At 40.0% G+C, this 26,096-nt stretch overlaps 1 protein-coding gene across 1 annotated transcript in view; it reads right to left on the bottom strand.

The window, feature by feature from the left end:
• MRPS28 (mitochondrial ribosomal protein S28) overlaps positions 1-26,096 on the bottom strand; it is a 78,011-nt gene that overhangs the window by 38,332 nt on the left and 13,583 nt on the right. Inside the window, exon 2 of the mRNA XM_034062756.1 lies at positions 24,244-24,425. Within this exon, the coding sequence (XP_033918647.1) occupies positions 24,244-24,425 (182 nt within the window). The remainder of the gene's footprint in view (positions 1-24,243; positions 24,426-26,096) is intronic.

Here is a 26,096-nt window from a genome sequence, read left to right as displayed (position 1 = left end):
AGCTAAGAAAGAGTAACTTCATTTATCACACAGACTGTGATACTCTGACATAGAATCATAGAATAGGGGTTAGGGTTGGAAAGGACCTTAAGATCATCAAGTTCCAACCCCCTACCATGGACAGGGACACCTCACACTAGACCAGGTTGCCCAAGGCTGTGCCCAGCCTGGCCTTGAACACTGCCAGGGATAGAGCATTCACAGCCTCCTTGGGCAACCCATTCCAGTACCTCACCACCCTCAAAGCAAAGAACTTCTTCATTACTGCTGATCCTGGAACAGTTGATAGAAGTTCAAGAAGTGTTTTACTGAGGCATGAGAGATTTGCAAAGGGCTACTAACCACAAGGACACTACTTTTTGCTCGGGAAGCCCCTCCAGTCCCAAGCAGCAGGAAGCTGAACAAATGCACCATTCACTATTGCCTTGTCCCATAAAGCTTTCCCAAGCACTGGCTACTTCTGGAGACCAAGTACTGCAAAAAGGATTGCTCTCTCACCCAAAACAGCTGTTCTTACATCCTTGTTTCTGGCACCAGAAGCCACAGGCAACCACAGTGAGAGGCTCTGGGGGTAGGAGATCAGCTCCCAGGCAGGCTGAAGGGATGTGGATGCCAAAGGAATCTGGAGTTCTCAGCTGGTTAGTCCTTCATTTCCTTTCAATTCTGTGTTCTGAATTCATTCAAAATACCTTAAAAACCTCAATTACTTTCAAATATCCCCAGACAAGAATTAAACAGTTGTGATTAGAGGGAAGTAAAGTCCTTAAAAGCTACCCTTACACTTAATCCAAAAATACCCAAAGACAAGGAATCTCATGACTTACCTGGAAGCAAAACTTAAGTCATTGAAAAATGAAAACACAGGTGCCCTAGAAACTCTTTCAAACAAACATGAAAAAGTTTTTAAAAACACTGGTTTAAAAATACTGATGCAAAATAAAGGTAATTCAGCAAAAAAGTCCTTTTTTTCCATCAGGAATGCAACCTTGTTTTAATTGATTTAAATTCTTTCAAATGGCTTATTTTTTTATGCTTGTACAGCCTCTTTCATTTGAAGTAATAAAAACCTAAGATTTGCCTGAAAATTGCATGCTGAGCAAACTGCTATGTCTTCATATCTACTAAAATACATGCAACTGACTCAGCACTTCTTTTAACATAATTTGATCAAAACAAGAGATCCTCCATTAAAAACGTACATTTTCTGTCTCTGAATAGCTGTAGAAACAAGTTTCTCCAGAGCAAAATCCTTTTATATTGAGGGGAACTGTTGATAACACATACTTTGCTCACCAAAAACACACTGCGACTGACTTTGATCTGACATGGAAGGAGGTCATGCACCCTGAAAGACCACAATATGTCTTTTGACCAGTGAGTAACTGTCCCAGCCACAGGACACCACAGCTGCACCCTGATGAGGGTAGCTATGGTGCTTGACTCACTAAAACCAAGGCAGGCTAATGCCATCTTCCCAATACAACATGTTTTATGACACCTAAGGATTTGTCCCATTATGAGGGACAACAAGAGAACAGACTCACTGGTTTCTCACATGACGGGAGATGGACAGGGAGGATGGAGAGAAGGGAGCTTCTGGATTACAAACACGGGAGGGGTGAAAAAAGTTACCATAGGACCCATTCTTTACTATCTGCCCTTAATATAAATTGAGAGATTACCCTTTTCAAGCAGAAGGTAACCCTTCCTCATGCAGTAAGACCTAGGCAGGTGGCGTTTGCTACAAAAAAGATCATCCTCTTCTGAAGCAGCCTGTGCTATGATTGAATGCTATGGAAAAAGGTCTCTTTTTTCCATTTACAGGATGGACTTTCACTGCTGGAAGGTTCTGATGGCTTCCTCTGAAGTGATACATAAACTCAGGCAAAATGCCAAACTTGCGAATAGAAAGAATAAATTAAGAGACAGTCTTTCCAGGGCCTGTACCATCTTTTTCCAGGTGGGGTTTTATCAGAGCAAACTGCAGACTGTAATTCACATCTGGTATTCTAGGCTTCTCTCCATATAACCAAAGCCCACTCAGTGCAGAATAGGTCCATAATGGTACCTGCCAGCTGGCACACACAAAGCCAACACTAGCATTGCCACTCTGCTGTCACTAAATGGGCAAAGGTAGAGTTAGAAACTCAAGAAATGCTCCAGTGAGGTGCTAAAGCAACAATCTTGTTATGTACACAACTGGCATGGATTAAATGGTCATTCAGCACCTAATTAGTAGGACTTCCACTCTGCTGTGATCTGCAAGTCTCCTCTGATGGGATTTATTATGTCATGCAAAGTCCCACTGAACTGAATAGTGTCTGTTTGGACATTCAAATATACACACAAGTATGTTTTTTATTAGATCTTGTTACTTATTATTAAATATTAATACCAGTAAAGACTATTTTTGGTATTGTGGATTCGTAAATTCAGACTGCAATGCATTACTGATGTTGTGCCTAAATGGAGATGATTTTCAGGCCTTCACAGACTGGTTTTAGGTGTTTAATTTCCACAGAAATTCAGCAAGAGATAGAAGAGCTTAACTCCTGCTGGTACCTCTGAAAACTCTCTCAAACTTACAACACGTTTTTCTTCTTTTCAAACACATCTCAACATTCACACAGACCTCAAGATGCAGTCTTAAAAATTCTGTCATTTGCTGGCTTTGGAAGTTCTTTTAAAAAACGCATTTCTTTCTACACATTTTACAAACATACCAGCTTAAAGAGTACTGACCCCACTGTCTCTCTGAATATGTCTCTACATAGACAATGCTATTAGCTCAATTTTATCACAAGTCTGTATCTAATTCTCATTGTAAGATCCAGCAACTTAGCCCTGAGATTATAACCAGTTTTACTGTTTCATTTTAAGCAGCAGGTTTGATGTTCTGCTTTACATTTGGTCTGTAGTAGCCATTCTGTGACAATGTATGATTAATTGGACAACTTGGTAATAAGTTTTTCCCCACCAGGACGGTAAATAACTTTGGGAAAGCATTTATTAGTAATTCTTACAAGGAAATCATCCTCATTCTTCAAAAACGTATAGTAATTCCCAATTTCAAAAGCATCACCACAGCTCATCAATGTTTTAGAATCTTCTCAGACTCAAACTCCAAATTCTCCCATTCTAAAGCAAATACTGTACCTGTTCTCTGCAGTGTACAAAACCAGATTTGCCCTGCAGTATTAACTAGCCCCTCCTTCAGCTGCAGGCTGCTATGTGCAGTGAGCTGCTGCACAAACTATTTTTATTGACAGGTATCTCCCCCCTCTCTGCATCCCCACATCCTTTCTTTTTAAGGCTACAATAGTGAAGCTGGGTGGGAAAAAGCTCAGCTGCTTTGTTTCAGGTCTGGACAGCATCATGCTTTCCCACAACAGGTAGGCATAAGCAGAGAGCGCTGCTGAATGCAGGAGACTTCACCAGAGGCTCAAACCACTAGTTATTGCTGCTGTCTCAGACACAGCGCATTTTCTACTGACCATGGCTCTCTGCCAAGTTCTAATTAAGACACTTCAGTATGTCAGACAGTTAACCCTCTGCTGCAATCACCTTCTCCAAAAGCCATCAAGGTATAAGCATCTTCTTGCTAGAAATACCTGAGCAGCTTTCCCATCACCAGTAATGTGAGGGCTCCAAGCCCTCTGCGTTTTTACCTCACCAATTCTATAAATCAAGATGAATTAACCAGGCAGTTGGCACTACTGACTTTGAGCAGAATTTCTAGAAGCAAATATTTCTCCTGCATGAATCTGGTGTACACTGCCATATGTATTTTCCTTCAAAGGGCAACAGACAGATCTCAGATTATCCAAGAGCAGAAACCGCTTTACAAAAATAAAGCAAGAATAGACTGTCAAAAATTCTTTACTCTCCAAACAGCTTCCTGTTTCATTCCTAAAGGCTGCAGAGCAATAATGTTGTCATGAGGGAAATGAAAAATTCTGAAGGATCCAGAGCTGTATTTTGATTCTACAAGAGATCAAATATAAAGACTACATTTGCTGATCTACCAGTACTATACATATAACAAATATAAACACATTTGCTGATCTATCAATACTAGCTATTGGTCTCACACAAAGAACCACCACCAAACTGAATGAGGGGAAGCTATGACAATAGTCAGAAGGGGTAAAAGGAAGCCTATGTCAAGGCTGACTTGTATTGATTGTAATCTATATTTTCTTGTTCTAAAACCCTGTTTAACCACTGCATTCTGTCTATACATGGAAATCTCCCCTAATGAAAAGCAATATAAGCCACAATGTGACTGAGAGATTAAATAACTTAATCTCATTCTAATAGCTGGGGGAAAAAAATAATCTTAACTTGAATATGAGAAATGTCTACATGCAATAAAACCAACAGGAAAAATCAAACTGTTTCAACTTTTAAAGTTACAAAACTAGAAAACGTAGTTGACCAGCCAACTGCCCTCGTATTAGCGACTATAACGAGGCACTTGTAATGGAGGTTTTGATTACTTTGGGGCAATAAATCTAAATTTCACACAGTCTAAATGAGGTAATTTGTAAACCAACACTACTTCTTTGCTTTTGCCGTGCATTAGCCCCCACTGCAAGAAAAACAGAGCTATCTTCCAAAGCTATTACTCATCCTATCTTGGTTGTGGACAAGTTTTCCTTTTTTAAAGTGAATTTCTCTGCTTTAGACAGTATATTAACACATAAGATATTTGATCCTCCCTATAGGTGTGTTTCTGTAAAGCAACATCTGAGCTCTTCATTTCAACACATCCAGAAAACTACGTTACAAGAACATGCTCACAGTAAGAAAAATGGTTAACATTCAGTTGCACTGCAAGTTCACAGAACCAGGAAACCCTTCCCAATGGCTGTACAAAGACAAATACTAAAAGGAGCAGTGGTGACAGTTCAACCTTCCTCTATAGGTACTGTCCATTCCTATGCTTCACTGCTGTGTATTCTTTATAGCTGTTATCCACAGGCACTATGTATGGGAAAAGGGCTGTTCCACACTGCACTATCTGAACCTTATTCCCAGTACTCAAAGGCTGCCCCAAATGTATTTTTAGAAAGGTTATTTCAGGTTCCACAGAGTTCTTTTCAACCCGCAGTGGCAATGCATGCCAAGCATCCTGTTGTTTTTACACACAGGTTATGACATCCTGAGGCCCTCTGTTGAAACAAGCCAACTAATTTCTCTTATAAACCTTTTTTTGACTCACACTTCATTCTCCTTCTAAGAAAGGCACATGAACTATGCACACTGAGATTATAGCTACATATGCACCATATTTAGGGCTGACTTCATAAGTATACATTTCCATTTCCATTGCATAGACAGATATTGATCAATAGATAATACTGTTGAATTATGATTACCACTACATAAACAAATATATGTAAAAAAATGTAAAAAAGCAGCATTTCTTTGTAAATTTATAATTTCTATAATTGTTTTTCATGCTGCTACTGCAAAAGATGAAGGAAAAGATACTAAGCAATGATCAGAGATATCTTGTTCCCTATTTAACAGTAAGCATTCCAAGTACCATCACCTCAAAGGAAAAAAATAAATAAATCCACACCATTATTAATGGCAACTCTAATTCTTTATGCTTATTTGCCATTTACTTCTGCAAGCTACCACTGCTTCAAGAAAATTAATTAGATAAATGAAATAATTATGCATTTTTCATTCTGGGAAGCCCACACTGAAGTTGTTCCCTGTGAAGTGTAGGCCAGGATGTTGAGCACATACATCACACGTGCAGGTAGTTAGTTTTCAGTGCATATCCAAGCAGTCTACATTCTCTGCCCTCTCATTTTGTCTAGAACTGTAGGAAGTTTGTCTATAATGCCTTGTTTGCTGAAGCACTAAACTAAGCTACATATACCACGAAAGGTTTTCCCCCGATTACATTGATGTTACTACTTTAACATTCCAATTCACTGAGCATCTAGTTTTCAATCTTCTTTTCATTATAAAGAGCCACCTTCCAAACAGACAAGAAAGCTACCATGGTTAATACCTATGTCAGTAAGTTGGGTGACATATCTAAAGACAAGAAGTCCTCTTTCATAGAATCAAAGAATGGTTTGGGTTGGAAGGGACCTTAAGGGTCCTCTAGTTCCATCCCCTAACATAGGCAGGGACACCTTCTGCTAGAGCAAGCTGCTCAAGGTGCCATCCAACTTGGCCTTGAACACTGCCAGGGATGGGGCAGCCACAGCTTCTCTGGGCTGTGCCTCATCACTCTCACAGTAAAGAATTTCTTCCTAATGTCTAATCTAAATCTCCCTCTTTCAGTTTAAAGTCATTCCCCTTGTCCTATCGTTACATGACCCTGTAAAAAGTCCCTCTCCAGGTTTCTTGTAGGACCCTGTAGGTACTGGAAAGCAGCTATAAAGTCTCCCTGGAACCTCTTCTCCAGGGTGAACAAGCCCACCTCTCAGCCTGTCTTCAGAGGAGAGGTGCTTCAGCCCTTTGAGCATCTTGGTGGTCCTCCTCTGGACTTGCTCAAGCAGGGCCACGTCCCTCTTGTGTGCCTAACATTGTGTAAATGTGTTCTTTACCTCTCTGAAAAATGTATTCTAATAATTCTTTTTCAATTACCTAAAGAGACACTCAGAATTACAGCTGAGACATCACAGGAAACACAAGGCATCAACATTGAGGTACCAGAGTTAAAAGTTTGTTCAAGTTTTACTTGTTAGGTAAGTAAGGAGAAAAAACAACTTAGCCCAGGAGGCTTCTTGATCTCTGCTGGAAATTCTCATTTCAAGTTCTTCATTAGTTTTCAGATTTGGAGTAAAACAGATTTTCTTACTTATAGAACTAAAGTATTTTAAAGAATGTAACACATTTACAGACTCCTATAGGATAACTCTTCAGTCTCATTCACTTAATCTACAGATAACAGAGCTGAGGAAAACACTGTTTTAGACAATTTGAGTCCTTCCGATAAATATTATTCTTTGGTATTCCCTTTACAGTAGTAAAAACAGCAGGTGCTGAAGACAAAATACTCTTATTTTCTTTTTATAAGCACAGAAATGGGTGAATGGTTTAAGAGGCAGAGCTACATAGGTGAGAACAAATTCAGAAGACTACATCATATTTTTATGAAGCTAATAAATCTATTGGGGAAGGCATAAACAGTATCTTCTGCATATCTGTAAAAAAATTTCTTGACACACAGGCAGCAAAGAGACTGTATATAGCCTTAGTATATCCTAGAGGAGTCCCTAAGGAAATATACTCCTTCCTACACCAGTAAGTATCGAAAAGTCACAGGATCAGACAAATTTGAACAAGTAATTCAACTGCTGTTTGCCTGTAGATGAACTTAATTCTTCGTTGCTGTCCTCTGACTGAAAAAGATGCTAATAGCAACATATTCGGGGATACATTTGAAGTTCTTTTGGATTCCGCTCTTTCACCCTTGCTTTTTGCATAATAGACTCAGTAAATTCCATAGAGGCCTAAAAGGAGTAAGAAAAAGAAAGGAATAAAGTATAACATCAACCTACAGAAAAAGAGAAAAAAGCTACTTGTGTAACAGATGCCTGTATAAGACAATTTCAGAGACCCACAATATAAGCAGGTTCCCACAGGCGTGAACAGACCAGCTTCTCTTCCTCCCTGAAGCTTCTCTTCCTCCCTGAAGAGCTAGTCCCCTGCTCCAAAACAGTGGACATGCCTTCGCAGGACAAAGGTTCACACTTTCAGCAACTACAGTCTTCCCATAACTATGAAGAATTATATATATATATATACATATATATATTTGCCATAACATGTAGCACCAACTCTCCCTGTTGCAGTACACTCCACATTGCCACAACTCTTCAGAATAATTGGCTCCTAAGGATCAGTGCTGGGATGCAAATTCAAGGAGAAGCAGCTAACCATTCATTCCTGCAAGAGATCACTTAGAGCAGGGATTCATCTACTGGCTGCACTCCCCTCCTGCCTTGCACCCAGGGCTGCCCAGCACACAGTGTGCTTCCCAGGAATCCTGTTTCCTAATTTCCATAGTGGTTGTTGCCACTGAAAGTTGCTCAGGACAGAAAACCACACTGTTTTAATAATTATGTATGTTACGTGGAGACCTCCTTCCTCCTAGGAGAAGGGGGGAGCAGAAGGGAACGACAGAGAGGATGTGTCAGACTAATTCACATGCAAATACTATGCCTTGGTTCCAAAGTACATTCAAAGAAAAAGCAGTTGCCCTAAAATAATTTATGGCCAGCCATGTTTTATTACTCCTGTACACTTAACATGAAGTTTTGAAATGCTGGCCTACAGATAATGAAGGTTTGTTATCTGGAAATCCTGGCAACCTGGCCTCCAGGAACCAGAGCCATTGTAAGCTGCTTGGTTTAGGAAAAAGAAATAAAATTAGTTAATGTGGTGGCTGTTTGCAGAGCTGTTCTGCACATTCTGCCAGACAGGATAACAAAAGTATTCTGCAGCTTCCCCTGATCTAAAATCGCTAAATAAGAACTGGATCTAGAGCCCAGCCAAGCTCACAGTTATGGGAAAAATCTGATGCATAAGGTAGCAGAAATACCCAAGCAACTGCGCTCGGACTTACTTCTGCCTACATGGATAAAGTATCCACCTTGTTGACCTGTCAGTCTCACTAATCCACCCTCTATTTTCAGTTAATATCATTAAAGTTCAGCGTTTGAGAGCCTGGAGGGAGAGGCGAGCACCCCATCCCCTTTTTCCACAGGGCGGTAACCAGATGTCAATGGCCGCAGCTGTGACTACATAATTACCTGCTTGCATGAACGCGGACCGCAGTTTAGATTTAATAGGTCAGACGACAATGCAGCAAAACGCATTTAGCCCACGATTACCCCTTTTCAAACATTCTCTCGCTCGCAACTTCGACCCTGGGAACATTGCGGGCACAGACTCGGGTCAATAAGAAACATTGGCTGGCACAATGGGGCTGGCCTCAAACAGCGCTGTTGACAGACACCGGCACAAAGGCGGTGAATAGAGTCCCCCTCAGTTCTCACACAGAGCGAAGAATGAGTCAGTGTACTGCCGCTTTAGTGCTCTGTTTGTACAGTGTATACAGCTTTTGTCCCCCGCCACTGTTCGCCGCTCAATGGGGGCTAAAGAGCCGAGGAAGTGAAGGCGGAAGAATGGCTCCACGCTCACCCTGGCAGCCAGCGGTGTATCCCCATGCACTTGACGGCTCCGGCGGGAAGCCTGGAGCCACCGGTCATGCGGCTCCCACAGGCCCACCGCACGGCAGCACGCTTCTCGCTTCGGCCTCGCGCCATGATGGTGATGATGCAGCTATGGAGACAGTGTGGTAGTTTTAAGGAACATGTTATATCCCCTTCAAAAACACAATAACCTGCCCTGCCTTCCCTCCCATCATGACCCAACTCACAGCTGCAACTTCATCCAAAGAGACCTGAGCACATGAAGTGGAATTACAGCTACATTCCTTCAAAAGGTACGTCAAAGACAGTAACAACACAGTGATGTTTTTCATCAAATCACAGAATGGTCTGGGTGGGAAAGGACCTTAAGGGCATCTAGTTCCAACCCCCCTACTATGGGCAGGGACATCTTCTGCTAGGCCCGGTTGCTCAAGAAAATCACCACTGCAACAACTTTTAAAGGAACTGTAAGAGAGATGTTCCTCTCTTAGCAAGATGAGAGAAGCAGCAAAAGATAATCACATCTGTATTTCACATAAAGCATTTGGATAGTGTGAATAAAGGGTCAGAGAAAATTTATCAGATATATATATATAATGTTGCATATACACCTGGATATTAGTTACTGATTAGCAGAGGAAAAAAAAACCAACCAACCAACAACACTTCATATAAATTACTGTTACTCTTCAAACAATTATTTTGATCAACTTTCCCTCTATGGAAACAATACTTCCATAACTTACATTATCATCCTTATCAGCATGTTTAAGAAACAAAAGCAGCCCTCTAGCACAACTTCAAACCTGTTACCTTGTCATGGTTTGAGCATGTTTTGAGGGTGTTTTTTGTTCAAGGTTTTTTCCAGCCAGGTGGAGGAGGGGAGGCTGGGAGGAAGGAGAGACAGGACACCTGACCCAGGCTAGTCAATGAGGTATTCCATACCATAGCACATGATGTCCAGGATGGATACTGGGAAAGAGAAAGCTGGAGGGGGGGGGCTCTAGAGGAAAATGGAGGAGGGAGCACGCGGTGCTCGGCCGGGCAGGGTGGAGTGAGTTATGGGTCGGTGGCTGGTGGGGTGTTGTATTCTTTTCACTTGCTGTTTGCTGTATCATTATTATTTGTAGTAGTAAATGGCAGTAGGGGTTTTGTGTTATGCCTTAGCAATTAAACCGTTCTTATCTCAATCCGTGGGGGCTACATTCTTTGGATTCTCCTTCCTAACTCTCCGGGAGTAGGGGGAATTGGTTTAAACCACAACATACCTTCACCTTCTTCCTATACAAGAGCATAGAACAAAATATGGATACTTTATTCTAAAGAGTGAAGTCTTTGCTTGCAAATGGTATTTAGACTTGGAATCATTAGCATGAAGCTAGTAAGGGATTCAGTAATTTCTCTAACTCATGCAGACTGCACTACAGGTAAAGTCCTACATGACAAAGAGTGGAAGAACTGTTACACATGTTTTAAGACTGTGAATTGATTAAAAAAAAGGGGGGGGGGAGAGAGAAAAAAAATGCATTTGAAACAAATCCCTGGATTTCCATGAATGAAACACAAGGAACATTGTACATTTTTCATCACTAATAGCCAAGAGAGTATTAGTATGCCTTCTACTCTTTCTTTTTTTTTTTTTTTGTCTAAATACTGGAATGTTATTACATCAACCAGCTACAGAAGAAGCCCCAAAATACTGAAAAATAAATGTGTCTAATGCCAGGAAAAAAAAAAACCTCATAAATTGCAAGTTTCATTATATATGAGCTAGTCATAAAGATTTGGGGAGACTGAAGCCATGCCTTTCACTCCTGGCAAATGAGTTGTGAGTGACTAACCTGAAAGATATGTGAAGATTATCACCTTATTCACCAATACTTTATTTTTAAACAGCACAATAATTTCTACTGTTTGTATCTCCAGATAGTCTTATTTAAATAAAGCAAGTCTGCCTGCTTTGAGCATGAACTATAAGATGTATGACTGCATGTGAGTATACTGACACTGACTATGTAAAGTAGGCAGACATTCTTACAAACACCAAAGTATGCCTGCAAGCCTACCAAGGACATGATCAATCACAATCCTGAACAGACAGGTTTTAGTTCACTTTAAAGGAGGAAAATCCTCACCTTTCAACTACTATTCGGGTTATTACATACCCTATCACGGGAATACTCAAAGATCTAAAGGCTGATCACAATGCCAGAAGAATTAACATCTGACACATTTCTTTTAATAATGAATGGGAAATTCTCAGCAAAGAAACACTTTCCAAGTTTGCCCCGTGAAGAGAAAAAAGGGAAATAGAGAAATAAACTCTGCTCCACCAATTCTTTCAGTGGTGATTCTAAATGGGCATGGATGAGCTTATGGGTCAGGATTAAAGAGAGTGAAGGAACACGAGACATTACAGTGCAGGTCTGCTACAGGCTGCCCAACCAGTAACATCAAGTGGATGAGGCCCTCCAGAGACAGAGAAGTGCAGCCTCATGTTCACAAGCTCTGGTCCTCATGGCAGACTTTAGCCACCCCTTTAACTGCTGGAGAAACAACCCAGCAGGGAGGAAGCGATCCAGGAGCTGTGATCAACAGCTCAATGTCCAAGTGGAGACCAGTGAAAGGTGGCATTCCTTAGGGACCAGTGCTGTTTAACACTCTTGTCAGTGACAATGACAGCAGAAATGAGCACACCCTCAGCAAGTTTGCCAGTGACACCAAGCTGCCTCCCAGGCAGGGGGCTGAAACTAGACGATCTTTATGATCTCTTCTAACCCAAACCATTCTGTGATAAATCACTGTAAAACTCCTTTCCAGTTTTCTTTTCATGTTTTTAAAGCTTAAATAACTGCTTAGCAAGTTAAACCTAGCCTAACCTACTCCAGCCATACATGATTCCTTTCCCCTGGCTTCCTGTCATTTAGTTTTACCTAAATGGACTGCTGGCATGTACATAAAGCCAAAGCTTAGCATATTCTTATTACATTTTGCAGAACCAGAGGAGTATTTCACAAACCTTCACATTACAGCAATGTGTGATTCAAGTCACTGAAAGACCCAGAAAGGGATACTGAATGTGCTGCCATGCATCACCACTGCTCTGCATCCTCCCTCCCCCTGAGGCTGGCAGCAGTGGCAGCGTTGCCTCCTGCCAAGCAGAGGATCACAGCTTGTTCACTGAGCTCTGTCTGGAGCAAGCAGAGCGTGTTTCAGTCTCCTCTCCAGCAGCCCTGTCAAGCCAGCTGCCAAGAACAGTCTTGAAAGGCTGCAGAGGGAGCAAAATCCAGTACTACGGTGGTAAAGTAAGCTGGTCAGGCACCAGGGACCCAAAGCTGAGTGAGGAGGAGTAGGCACTACTCAATCTGAAAGATTAAAACACTTTTGGGTAACTTCAAATGTATAAAGTCATAGGAAAAGAAGTAACTGAACTCCCAAGTGGAAGGTCAGATTAGCCATCAATTTATAACTACCACTCAGATTAAGATCTCTACCTGAATACCTTAAATTAATGAGTACAAATTGCTAATTTATTAAACTTGTGTGCTACTCACATTTCCTTATGTAAGGGAATGGATGTATGGAAGAAAACTGAAAGTTTGATTGGAATTTCATGTTGCAGAAGATTATAGTTTAAATATTTAAATTTTTAAAATTAACAGTCCATTTCCTCCAGAAGGTTTCAAAAAGGGTTAAACCTGGGCACTCTGTATTTCTATAAAGACATGCTTTATATGAGTTTATATGAGCCATGAAACTGTCTTAGAAGATCTCACTGCCTCTGGAAGAGCCTGCTAACTACTATGAAAATAAAGAACAAGAGGTTTCACAGAGGACAAGAAAGCAATCCTTCACTCCTTCTAATGAAATCATTAATCAAACAAAAATTGTTTAAGCCCTTTTCCCCTACTAATGGGAAGTAACCAAACACCAGTAAGTGATAGGCTTTTTTCATTGTATGTAACAGTTATTTCCCTGCATTTAGTATCGTATCTCAATTTCTTGGTTAAGAGGGTACATGCTCAAGCAGCGTGAGCACATTATGTGCACTTTTCCATGTGATCAGAGCCTGCCAAGTCTCAAAGCAGACCATTTAAAATATAGCTTCAGTATTTTTCAGAACAATCCCTTCAGGGATTTGGAGCACTGGGAGGTGTTATTATTTCTCACCCAAGCTGGGTGGCTGGATTTTGAGCTCTTTAGATAAAAAATAAATGGTTGTAAAAAGCTATGAAAGGAAAATAGAGAATTTGTCTCTCTTGACAGCTATCACAAGAGGAAAAAACAGAGTTTTGGCTTCATTTAAAAAAAAAAAAATAAAGTCCCATGATTGAATATCATCATACTTCGTATTTCAGTGTCCATAAATCACGGCTATGCTCAGCAAGTTCACAAAGCAGCAGACATCTGCATCCCTGCTATCATGCCTAAAATGCTGACAGAGCCATGGAAGCAGTGACCACACACAGACTCCAAAATCTATTAAGGCAAGTTATAACAGCTACTGAATACTCTTAGAAGAGTAACAGTTTTTTATTCCTTGCCTTTTCCTTTTTTCTTTTAGAATACCTAAGTCTTCACTTTCACTGCAGTTCTTCCAGGACAACAGAAACACCTGCACAGGATCTCAAATCTAACCTTGAGAATTTGAAGAAAATCAGGCAAGCAAATACAAGAGCAGGGACGGCATCATCAGATGCTCCTTACTCAGTACAGGCAATTACACACAACCCACGTGTTGCTTTAGTTCTTCTAAAGCAACTTCTAGAAGTTCTTCTGTTGCCCCTGCTTCTTCCTCAAAAACACCTGATACAAAAATTATACTCAATTGCTATTCCCATTATAATTCCACACAAGTGCATGTGAAAAGTGAGGTGGCAAGAGCTGTTCTGGTTTTGTTAGCATACTGATGAGCAGAAAACAAAAATAATCATGCAATAAAATAGTATTTATTTCTGTCTCAACACCTTTTTTTTTCTTTTTATTCAGATTTGCTGAGCTGCCTAATAGTAGCAAAGCAGCTGGATCCCCTACACAGCTCAGAGACATTCTGCCTTAAAAGGCTTACCTTGCTTTGTAGGTATTTACCTGCTTTTATCCAACTGCACCCTGGTTGGATAACAGCATCTAAATAAGCTGAAGTTACAGAAAGAAGTTACAGAAAGCATCAGGGGAAGAACAGCATCTGTCAGGGGCCTGGTGTGTAGGAGTAACAACTCATTTTATCAATCTTTTGGGCCTATTCCAAGGAGCAGTCAACACCCACTCCTCCCTCTGATGAGCAATCTCTGTACAGACAGTTGACTGCAAATACAAATGCGTGACTATATCATCAATGGCCACAGGCAGCTCTTAAGTATCTCCAAGGACAGACTCCACAACCTCCCTGGACAACCTGTCCCTGTGCTCGGTCACCCTCACACTGAAAAAGCATTCCAGAGGGAACCTCTTGTGTTTCAGTGTGTGCTCATTGCCTCTGGTCCTGTCACTGGGCACCACTGGAAAGAGCCTGGCTCCATCCTTTTTGCACCCTCTCTTCAGGTATTTCTACACATTTGTGAGATCCCCCTGAGCCTTCTCTTTCCCAGGCTGAACAGTCCCAGGTCTCTCAGCCTTTCTTCACTGGCAAGATGCTCCAGTCCATCTTCTTAGGGACCCTTCATTTAGGGGTCTTAAACTGGGGAGCCCAAAATTGGACCCTGCACTCCAGGTGTGAGTGGAAAAGGATCACCTCCCTCCATACTGTCAATACCCTGTCTAATACAGCCCAGGACACCATTCACCTCCATCAGAAGGGCGTATTGCTGGCTCAAGCTCAGCCTATATCCACAAGAGCCCCCAGGGCCATTCCTGCCAACCTGCTTTCCAGCCAGGTGGCCCCAGCAGGTACTGGTGCCCGGGGCTGTGCCTCCCCAGAGGACAGACTTTGCACTTCTCTTTACTGAACTTCATGAGGTTCCCATCAGCCCATTTCTTCAGCCTATTGAGATCCCTCTGGGTGGTAGCACAGCCACTCTGCGTAACAACTACTGTGAGTTTTGTACTCTGTGCAACTTTGCTGAGGGTGAAATCTGCCCCAACTGAGGTCACTATGAAGATGTTAAACAGCACTAGACCCAGTACTGACCGCTGGGGTACACTGTTAGTTACTGGCCTCTAGCTTGAGTAATCTTAGTATTCTACAGCAAACAGAGAAGAATTATCAGTAAAAAAAATCCATACAACACCTCCAGCTCTGCTAGCACTAACAGGTTTATTGTATCTTTCCAGTATTTAGTGTCTTAAAATGTTGGCTGCTGCAGTTACACAAGAAGCTCAGCTGCCTTTAAAAAAAAAGCTGGTTTAATCAAAAATTCTTATTATGCCAAGTTTAAAAAAAAATAAGAAAAAAAAGTGAACCCAAAGACTAAAGAACCCAAAAGGAAATAAAACAAAAAATAACACCAACTTCAATATCATGATCTGTGGGAGGCTTGACTCACACTTTCTGAAGAGCTCAAGGTTGATATATTACCTGCAGTATGTTTCCCTAGCTGTGTTAATTCCCTTCTCAGACTTGCTTACTGAAACTGCTCCAGAGTGATGAGTAATTACCACTCCATGGTTATATGATAGCATTAATTTTCATGAGTAAGATCTATGCTATATGAAGACTTATAATTCACATTTGGTTCAAACCATCATTAATTCAGTTTCTCAACCCAGAAACTAAACAGCTTCTGTCTTTGGGCAAGTCTACACCTCTCTGCCATGCACTGCAAGAGCCATGGGCTAGTTTACACCAAGCTGGCTCCCAAATTGGAATCAAAGGCCACATCAGCGCAGCACTGCCGCTCAACTCATTATGCTAAGAAGAGGGTTTAATGCACAGTTACGCCCAACCTAATAAGGCAGTTATGCTGCTTTGGTAACCTGGACTGTTTTTCCATCTAGTCCTTACCTGTGTTACAGGAACAGGTCAAACTGACCAGACTTTAAGCCAGAAACATCTGCATCTTGCTCTGTGGGTTAGTAAAGTATAGGTCCCTGTACCTCTGAAAAGGACCACACACCTGTATACCTGACATGTCTCTACCTCATCTGCTGTCACCCAGAGTCCTTGGTCAGTGAAACATGTTGGGAAGCATTAGGATTTTCACTAAAATTCATAATCATATGCATCTGGAATGGCTGAAATCCCTTGAGTCTTGTCTAGCTACTGAAGTAATTGCACTTTACTAGAAGTGAGAGAGCTTCTTACTGTATGTGAACAGGAAGGCTTTCTCAGAGTGTGTGTGGAGGATGCTAGAATTTGCAAACACGCTGCATACAGAGATTCAAGTCATTTGTTCTCATCAAATTCAAACCAAAATCCTAGGCAGAAGAATCAAAATTGTTTCAAGCCATGACTTTATAATTCTAGTTTCTAAAGTTCTTGACAGCCAGTGCCTGGATTAGGGGAAAAGAGAGAGCTAACTGACCTCATCCTTCTACAGACTCAAGCCTTCTACTGCACTAATAAGTTTCCCAAGCTTTTTTTTTTCCTTATCATGTATGTGTGCATGTCCACATATAAGGAAAAAGTGTGGCTTAGAGAGTATTTACTGACTTTGACATTGCCAAAAAATCTCCAGGCCACCTATGGACTGCTTTGTTTTCCCAAGATGTTTTATACAGCATATTCCATCTCCCATTCATCATGAAGCCCTGGGAAGACAGAGCTGGGACAAAGGTTTCACTAGTAAATGCTACCAGTTTTGTGAGGTTTTTTCCTCCAAAGGTCATCAAATCCCGTAACTCTCTGCTACTTTAAACAACAGAAGTGAAAACAAAGACGGAAGAGTGATTACCAGGCAGCTCGCATGCAGAGCTGTGGCTGTAATCCTAGATCTATGCTGTATACTCTGTACCAAATGCTGTGTGGGATGCCTCATTAAGATGGATTAATTGTACTTTTGATAACCAACACCTGTCCCATGGCATTATTACATTAACTAAACTTTAATGTATCTATCTAGGATGAAGAATTTGCAGTATAGTCCAAGAAAAACGTTTACAGACTGAGCTCCAGGAACACTGGAAGTACAGTCTTGTGTATTACAAAGCCACACAAAGCCAACACCTCCATTTGTGGTTGAAAATAACCACTGAAGAACGATATACACTGGGTGGCAAAAGCAGTCACAATTGTAAAGAAACCATGCAAATAATAAGCTATGTCCATAGGGGATAAAAATGCTGTAATTTCCAAAATGCATGATGCTATAAATAAGTTAGAGGTTATTTGCTGAAGTACAAAGATTAAGTCTGCAATCACACAGCTATTTTGCATGCTTGCTTTTTAAAAAAGGGAGCTGAAATTGTTCAAGAGCAGACAGAGTGGCACCACGTGCATTGTTTGGGCTTGGAGCAATGGCCAATTGCACTATACGGAAGCTTTGTAGAAAAAGGAGCTCATGCCACCTCCTTGAATTTAGCCCCCTTCAACATAAACAATAAAACTTCCTTTTTAAGTTGCAACGCTGGTATGTGGGAACAGGACATCATCATCAGTCCTGCTTAGCATTTCTCTCTGGAATTTGGGCAATGTTTGAGACCAAAGGCTGATCAGAGTGCCAAACCCCAAGTTTGCTGATGACTACTGCAAACCAGCTTGGTCCTCAGAGAATTTAAACATGACATTCTGGTAATTTTAATCACAGAAGGAGACTGTTTCCACAGTGTGGAGACCAGCTGTCTGATTATGTTTTCCATAAAAGATACAAACTGGAAGAGATTCAGGAATGTGTGTGTGTGCACGCTTTCTTTTATACTTCAGCAAATTTGAACAGGTCGTAATTGTTCAACACAAAAATAATATAATCTAAGTTCATCTTTGAAAATGCAGAGGAATTTTGCCCTCCAATAAGTAGCTCCCTACCTAATAGGTAAGACAACTTGGAAGCTAAAAAGGGTGAGGAAGGAGCAGGGAAGTATGAAGACTGCTTTAATTTCAGATAGCTATTTAGTATTACAAACGTATTAGTCAGCAACATGGCACTGAAGGACATAAACTGTGTGAAGTTATAGGCAGAAAGGAAATCATTGCCATGTAAACTTACCAAATTCTCCCAGGTTGCGTACTTATGCCACTAATACTGGTGGGGTTTTGATAGGCAGAAAGTTCTTTTCAAACAAACAAATCAGTTGATGACACAGGAATAGAGCAAATCTTGGGTGAAAGATCAGGTAAATGTTCATGCTGACTAAACGAGATTATGGTAATAGGTATTTTGAGTAAGTTATGTAATTTCTGTTTTAATTATGTATAAGTAAGCAAAAATCATTTACAAAACTTTCCAAAAGCATTATTAGAAGGAACATACACACTGCTGCAACACTGGCAGCTCTAGAACATGCTGACTGCTTTAAAACACACACCAAATCTGCAAATTCTAATGGTTCAGTGGGATAACTTTGGTAAAAAGGTGAGCAATAATATGTAAGCTAAAAATGCTTAATAACATATAATAATTAATAGATGTAATATAAAACTGCAGTTAATTATGTGTGTAATAACTACATTATACTTGTGTTCAAAATTAATATTAGAAATCAGTATTGGAAAAAAGAATACAGAAAACAAGCCTGGAAGGAGTACAAACAGTTAACAACAGAGCACATAAACAAGGCAATGGCAGCAAAAGATGATTTAAGGAAGAAAGATAATTAATTCTCTAAGACTGTTCACATACTTTCTCCATCTTCTTACGAGATTTTTTTTACAGTGTGGTTACCACCAGAAACACTTGTAAGAAAAAGACTGATCTGTTGGGAATGAAAACTACAACAGAAGGGAAGCAGCAAAGGAGGAAACCACCAACTTAATGCCAGTGAGCAAACAGCAACAACATGAGCACATAAATAGAATGATAAAACACTGCTAGTATTTTACAGTTACCAAAAGTAGAAGTTAAAGAATTTTTCCTCAGCAGACCTTGAGCCTTTTTAAAGGAAGAATACATTAGAGAAATCAAAACCAATTTTGCACCCCAATCCAGCCTGGTGTGCATTTTATAGGTACCTTCAACATGCATCATTAAAAGAATAATAAAAAAAAAACACCAAAAAAACAAAAACCCAACCAAACAAGTTTCTATAGGTTTTCAGTCTCTTTCATATGATCTTGTTTTTCTGCATCTGCACAAGTTTGAAAATTGTACTTGCAAAAGCATCATTTACTTTATCACTTGTATTGCTGCTTAGCAATTTCCGTCTTACTCTTCCCCCTCACCCCCGAATTACATATTATCGATGGATGTTATTTTACTGGCAAAAAACAGCAAAAAGGAAGTAGAACACGATAAACGCAAACATGTAAAACTAAAATCAGCAAGAAATGTTTCCTTAACACATCACATTAATACATTCTCTTTTTTTTTTCCAGTAATAGTTTCATCAACGTTCAAAGTTTGACCTGAAAGCTGCAGGATGCGCCAGGCTGCCAGAACAGCACCACTCCAGTCAGCAGCAGTACAGGATAAGGAAGGAATACATATTCGAAGGAAAAAACAGCATTAAGTCTCTCCACTGCCACCAGATTTGCATCCTACAGGTGGCTCGTACTGCTACTCAGCCACTTTGCTCCCAGTTAGTTACAGGCATCAGGGTGTGAATCTGATGCCTCTAGCAATGAAAGAGCGAAGGCCCCAGGAAAGGGAGATGGGTGTTGGGTCTCTCTACCAGGCCAGTCTCCTGCCTGTTGTCTGGTCCTTATTTCGTAGAATGGTTTGGGTTAGAAAGGACCTTAAAGGTCATCTAGTTGCAAGCCCCTGCCATAGGCAAGGACACCTTCCACTAGACAAGGTTGCTCAAAGCACCATCCAACCTGGTCTTGAACACTGCCAGGGGTGGGGCACTCACAGCTTCTCTGGATAACCTCTTCAAGTGTCTCACCACAATTTAATTCTAAAAGGAAAGAGTTAGAAAAGTTATGTCTTCTATATCATCTCTTTAAATCTTTCCATAATAATCCTGCACCATCATATACACAACAGTCACGGAAACTAGGGTTCAGCAAGCAAAGGGTGAATTTACCACATTGACATCTTTCTTCATGCAACTATCTTTGCTGCACACCAAGAGCAAGGTAGCTTACTCATTGCTGTATGTGAGGCAGCTCATTCTGGTTGAAAGATGCACTAATTATTCAAACAGCATATTCATATGGCACCAAAATGGGGCAGTTAACTTTAAACTCACCCTCCAGCTTAACAGGTAGTGACTTTGTTTAATACTCAAACTGGAAGTAAACCAAATGGTGTCTTACTGAAATCCTCTCCCCTGCAGAGTATCTCTCTCCATGCACCTTTTTTTTCCAGAAACTGATTTTTTTAATCTTACAACACCTTTTAAATTATTTCACCTATCGCTATGACCTTAAATTTAAGACTATTTTAATAAATTGAATGTGCCAGTAAATAGCCAGCCTTATTCACATTACCTGGGCTAAAAAGACACATTATTTTTAATTGAATTCCATTCTGCCCTTATCTATAAAATATTTTAAAAATAGAACACAAAGAGAAGAATTTAGAATGTTTCCCAAATAAAACTTACCCTGGCAGCCATTCAAACAGTGTAAATATTTTGGTACAATTTACAGAAACAGCATTAGGTAATGTTTTATGATGCGCATTAAGCTGTCATGTTCTAAATCACAACCGGCATTAAATGGTTTTTTCCCTTCTCTACTATTTAAGTTTGGCAAATATGCACTGTAAAAAAGGTGTCAAATAAAATTGCCACAGGATATACTGGAAATCCCTCACCAGCTGCATACTCAAACATAAAGGAAGTGTCTTTCTGATCCTACAGCCTGATAATACTGGCGTTGACGGAGTGTTACAGCAATCTTTGAAAATAAAGCTTCATTACACTGGCATGGAGAGGTGCAGTTTAATCCTCTTTGGAAACTGGTCTCACAATCCTGTATTTTAGAAAATTGCTGAAAGTCATTGTCCTTTTGATGGGAATTGGTCATTAACAGTACAGGTGCAGACCATGCAACAGGCAGTGTCAGCACAACCCCTTCCCTCATGTTCCGGTTATTCAGAATTCCATCTGATAATGGCAGAAGCAGGCTGTAACAGCACCTTTTTGCCGTGGATTAAGTTGTTGCTCATTTGGAGATCTAAGACAGACACTCTCCTCTTCAAGAATTAATTTCTTCTGCATGTTAAAAGAAAAAAAAAGGAGGAAAAATACACCACTTGCTTCCTCCAGCTGAAAAGTTACTTGACCTTTACTTTCCTACAGACCCTTTCTCATTTGTATAAACTCAAGCTGCTTTACAGAATTGCTGTATGTTGTTAGCATCAAACAATGTAAATTTAATACATCACTTAAGTCAAAGTGTATCAAGACGTGTTATTACTAATTGCAATATATATTAATAAGTACAGCATTTATTAAATGAGACCTTGAAATCATAAGGGTAATAAAAACCCCTGTCACATTAAATAAATCCCAAACAAGAAAATGCTGTTGATATTTATAACCAAATACATCTTTGCCTGACTCCAGTCTGGCCTCTAACTACAACGATGCATGCTTCCAATTACAATACCACGAAATACGTTTTGCAACCCTCTGAAACAGTTTTCCCAAAGAGGATGGGAAGAAGCAGGTTGGGGATGCTAGCTGTTGCTAGCAGGTTCTTCAAATGTTTATTCCATTTCAATTTTGTATCATTACTGTTCTAAGGTTTCCTTTACTTGACAGTTTGTGGTGTTTTGTTTGGGTTTTAGTTATTTATTTATTGTTTAAGTTTGCTTTAGAACAACTGGTGGGAAAAGAATATTTACAGCTACTCCAGATTGTCCAGGTGAGGAACACTTCTTTTGTTGTTTGTAGTTGCTCTTTTACCCAAGACAGTCTTGAGGGTGGAATCCTTTCTTATTGCCACCTGGTGATAGCACTTACAGGGTAGAATCTTTCACTTGGACAAGAAATCTCAACTTTTGGTAACAGGATTGAGCAGTTTAAGGGAACATGCTTTACAGATACAAACCTCTTGCTTCTTTTCAAGAACTTGTGTTTATTTTCAAGTAATTTCTAACACCTTCAAAGAATATTAAATAGGAAAAACAAAATTCGATTTCAGTATCACAAAAACAGTTGAGTTCAGCTGAGAAAAAAAAAAACAACACAACAGACCAAGGAAATATCAAAGTCACATGTCCTCATGGAAATACCTCCTTACATAAATGGCAAGGAAAGGGTAATTTTCCTTTAAAGATGCTAAACTAGTATTTTGAAGAAGTTGCCAAATACCTGAAAAGACAACACTAAAACCAAAGCAGTGGGCTCAGCATTCACAAGGTGAATGAATCATAGTTAGGGATTTGAAAACAATGCACAAAGCTGCCTGCTCCCTAAACCTGGGAGCAAACATGGGACCAGGAAAAAAGGGCTGCATTGGAAGCAAGGAAGGGGCACAAGTTCATGGAAGCCTTGCTATGAACCATGCAAGGAAACAGTTGAGAGCTACAGGTCAGAGTAAGAGAGGAGACCAACAAGGACAGTATCAGGGTGGATGATACTAAGGGCAGTCTGGTCAGGATGAGGAAGAGGATGAAGACTCATTCAAACAACCAGAAGTCACCTCATGGTTGCAGGCTTTGATTCTCACAAGGGATTTCAAATGCCCTGGTGTCTGCTTAAGCAGAAACACACACAGACGGGAGCAAGCAATTCTGAGTGAGTATCCGGGTGACAATTTTTTGCCAGAGGTGCCAGACAGGGTCTTCTGCTGGACACCTTACTCACAGGCAGGAAAGAACTCTTTGGGAACATGGCAGCTGATGGCAGCCTCAGTTGATCACTGATGCACTGATCACTGATGACAGATCTTAAATACTGAAGGAAAGTGAGAAAGGCAAGTGGCAGAAGAGAAAGGTGGTCTTCAGAACAGCAGGCTTTGGTGTATACAGGGTAGACAAGAAGCTGTCTTGGTGCGCAAAGGTGCCCAGAAAAGGCTATTGATCTATAAGGATAAACTTCTCAGTGCTTTTCCCCAGCGTGCAAAAAGTGAGCAGGCCTGGCAGAAGGCTACCTCAGCTGAACTGGGAACTTCGGTCTGAACTCCACCACAAAACCAAAACGACTGGTCATAGATTGAGATGAACCAAGAAACACTCCTCAAGCATACAAGAATAGGATTGAGAAAGGCAAAACTCATCTTCATTTAGAATTAGTACGAGATGCAAAAAGCAGCATCAAGACTAAGAATAATCTTCACCTGCTGCCAGATGTGACAGTTCATCCTAGAATTAAAAAACACGGTATTTTGCCTACATATTTAAAACTAGGCATCAAAGCAAAATAAACAAGATATCTTTGAAGAATACATAATCATAAAGACACTTCAGAAAGCTTATAAATACTATTTCCACTAGAAGTCATTGCTTCCTTATCTTTTAGTTCTAACTACTACATTCCCCAGCACAACTCTTCTAATCCAAAACACACACTGAAACTTGCCACCAAAATCTGTAAAATCTTCTGCAATATGGAACATCTTGACCACAGTATCACTGATCATCTATTATGAACTACATTATCACAAATACTGTGTGAATTCCCCATTACATTACCTCATGTATATATATTTAGCATAGATAGCTCCTGCCCAAGGAAGCTTACAACTTATAAGGGTTTAAAGTTCCATATTCACAGAACCGCCAAGTATTTCAATAAACAATACTTGTTTTAACAACTCTGATGACAATAATTTCCCTTTTCCTCAGTGACAAAATACCCAGTAACATCCCTTGGTCATCTTAAGTTGGAACAATGTAGACAGTAGTAGTGCAAGCTTGAAAAGGAATCTGCATTCAAGACAACAATGTCCGAGCTACACAGATCTGTTAGTGATCATACTTTCAATCTGCACAATATGTTAAACTACAACATAAACCACAAAATTCATACGAACTATGGAAGTTCAGTCCAGAAGATGGTCAAGACCCATTAGCAAAACATTTGAGTATGTCACCCACATCTATTAACTGCTTACCATGAGTTTATTACTTACTTTCCATCTACTTCTGGTCTCTTGCACACACAGTGAAACTTTCCACCAAAATCTATATAAAGATCATCTTCTACAACATGGAATATTTGACCAATGGCAATTTTATCTTTGGCAGGTCCCATCTGAATTAAAGGAGAGCGTCTCAACATGGATGCAAAGGATTCCGACTTCCCTGAAGGGACCTACAGATAAATAATAAAATAAATCAAAGAACATTTCACAGAACAGAGTATCTGAAGGAATAATTAAGTTAAACATGCAAAAAGGCTTTCCTCACTAAATTATAAGTAAAGATTTCATGTGTACAGTGCATTTTTAGTTAAACTTCTAATGAGGCATTTGGCCCATTTCTCCAACCCAAGCATTGTACACATTAAATGTAATGCTTTCACTAATTCAGTCACACAAAAAACATAACACTTTGCATCTCCTGAAATCATCTGCCAGTTGTACTATTGGTTAGGTAAGTTGATTTTAAAAATGCAGTCCCAATATTAGGTGACACTCCTGAAAAGCACATCCCCCATCTCTCTGTTATCTTCTTAGTGAAAACCACAACAGAATTAGTATCTTGTAGCTATTCAAGCAACTATTAAAAAATTAGTAATATTTTATGTTTTATTTTAAAGAACAAGCCCATTTTGCCACAGCAGCTGAGGCAGAAAGCATGCATAGGACTAATCTAACATTACACAAAACTGAACCATCATTTCTCTCATTTTTCACCCTACAGTATCAAAGTAAATACTTAAATTCAGTAACTAAATAAACAAAATGCCAGTTTCTTCTCATAGAGCTTTGGAAATATGAGAAAACACAAACCTTCCTGCTCTTCTTCACAGAGATATCTCTATCCTTTCACCTGAGAAAGCTGACTATCTCAGGCTTCCCATCATGTGTTAGGTGAAAACACCCAGCTATACCAAAGTGAGACTCATTCTTCACATACGCTTTCCCTGATATACTAAACTTGACCACTTTTTAAGATTTCCATCCTTGAAATACAACCAAGGAGAAAAGCCTTCTTGCCAGCAACAAATGAAAGGGAAGATGCATTTTGGAAGCAGTATGTACCTGAAATCTGAACGTGAATCTAAGGAAATTATTTTATAGATGGATAAACACATTCAAAAAAAGAAAGCCTATTAATTTTCTCATGCAGTTAGTGGTAAGTAACTCACATAATAATTACTTCATGAAAGACTTCAGACTACGTTCAAGCCAGCAGAAGAACTAAAGAGAACAAAATAATCAAGCAATTATAGGTTTAGGGCTCTGTTGGCTTCAGAAATGTACTTCTCCACTGACTACTTCAAGTGGATCCTAAAAATCTGTATTTTGTGTGAAAAGAGAATAATGCCATCATTTTCCACTTGTGCGACTGGAAGCTTATTTTTAAATGAAAACATGAGATAGTTCTGAATTCCAGCTCTGCTGGAAGGCACAAACAGTACGGATTGTTCTGATATGATATCGCCTTAGGAATTCTAAGCTAGAGATCTGACACATGGTAAATGTGCTGCTTCAGAAATGAACTGTTAAATGCAACATCCCAAGGACAAGAGCCGAACAAAGTCCAACATGCACACACGCACATGCATACACACCACAAAAAGGAAAGGGCTGGTGATGGTAAACCTCAACAGTAGGATTTTAAACAGGGAAGTCAGTATCAGACAAAGTTCCAAATACAGGAATGTTTCAATTTCACAATGCAGTCTAAACTCAAATACATGAAAATTAACTGCACAAGATGCACCAGGAATAAATGTAAAATAGTGGAAGCAATAAGAGAATTTATTAATTATCTGAATGATATTTTTCATATGAATTAATGGGGCAGCAGCAATCTA

Source organism: Melopsittacus undulatus, chromosome 1 (genome assembly GCF_012275295.1).
Source record: "Melopsittacus undulatus isolate bMelUnd1 chromosome 1, bMelUnd1.mat.Z, whole genome shotgun sequence".
NCBI lineage: Eukaryota > Metazoa > Chordata > Aves > Psittaciformes > Psittaculidae > Melopsittacus > Melopsittacus undulatus.
The sequence above is the reverse complement of the archived record's forward strand: the minus strand, read 5'-3'. Positions and strand labels throughout refer to the sequence as shown.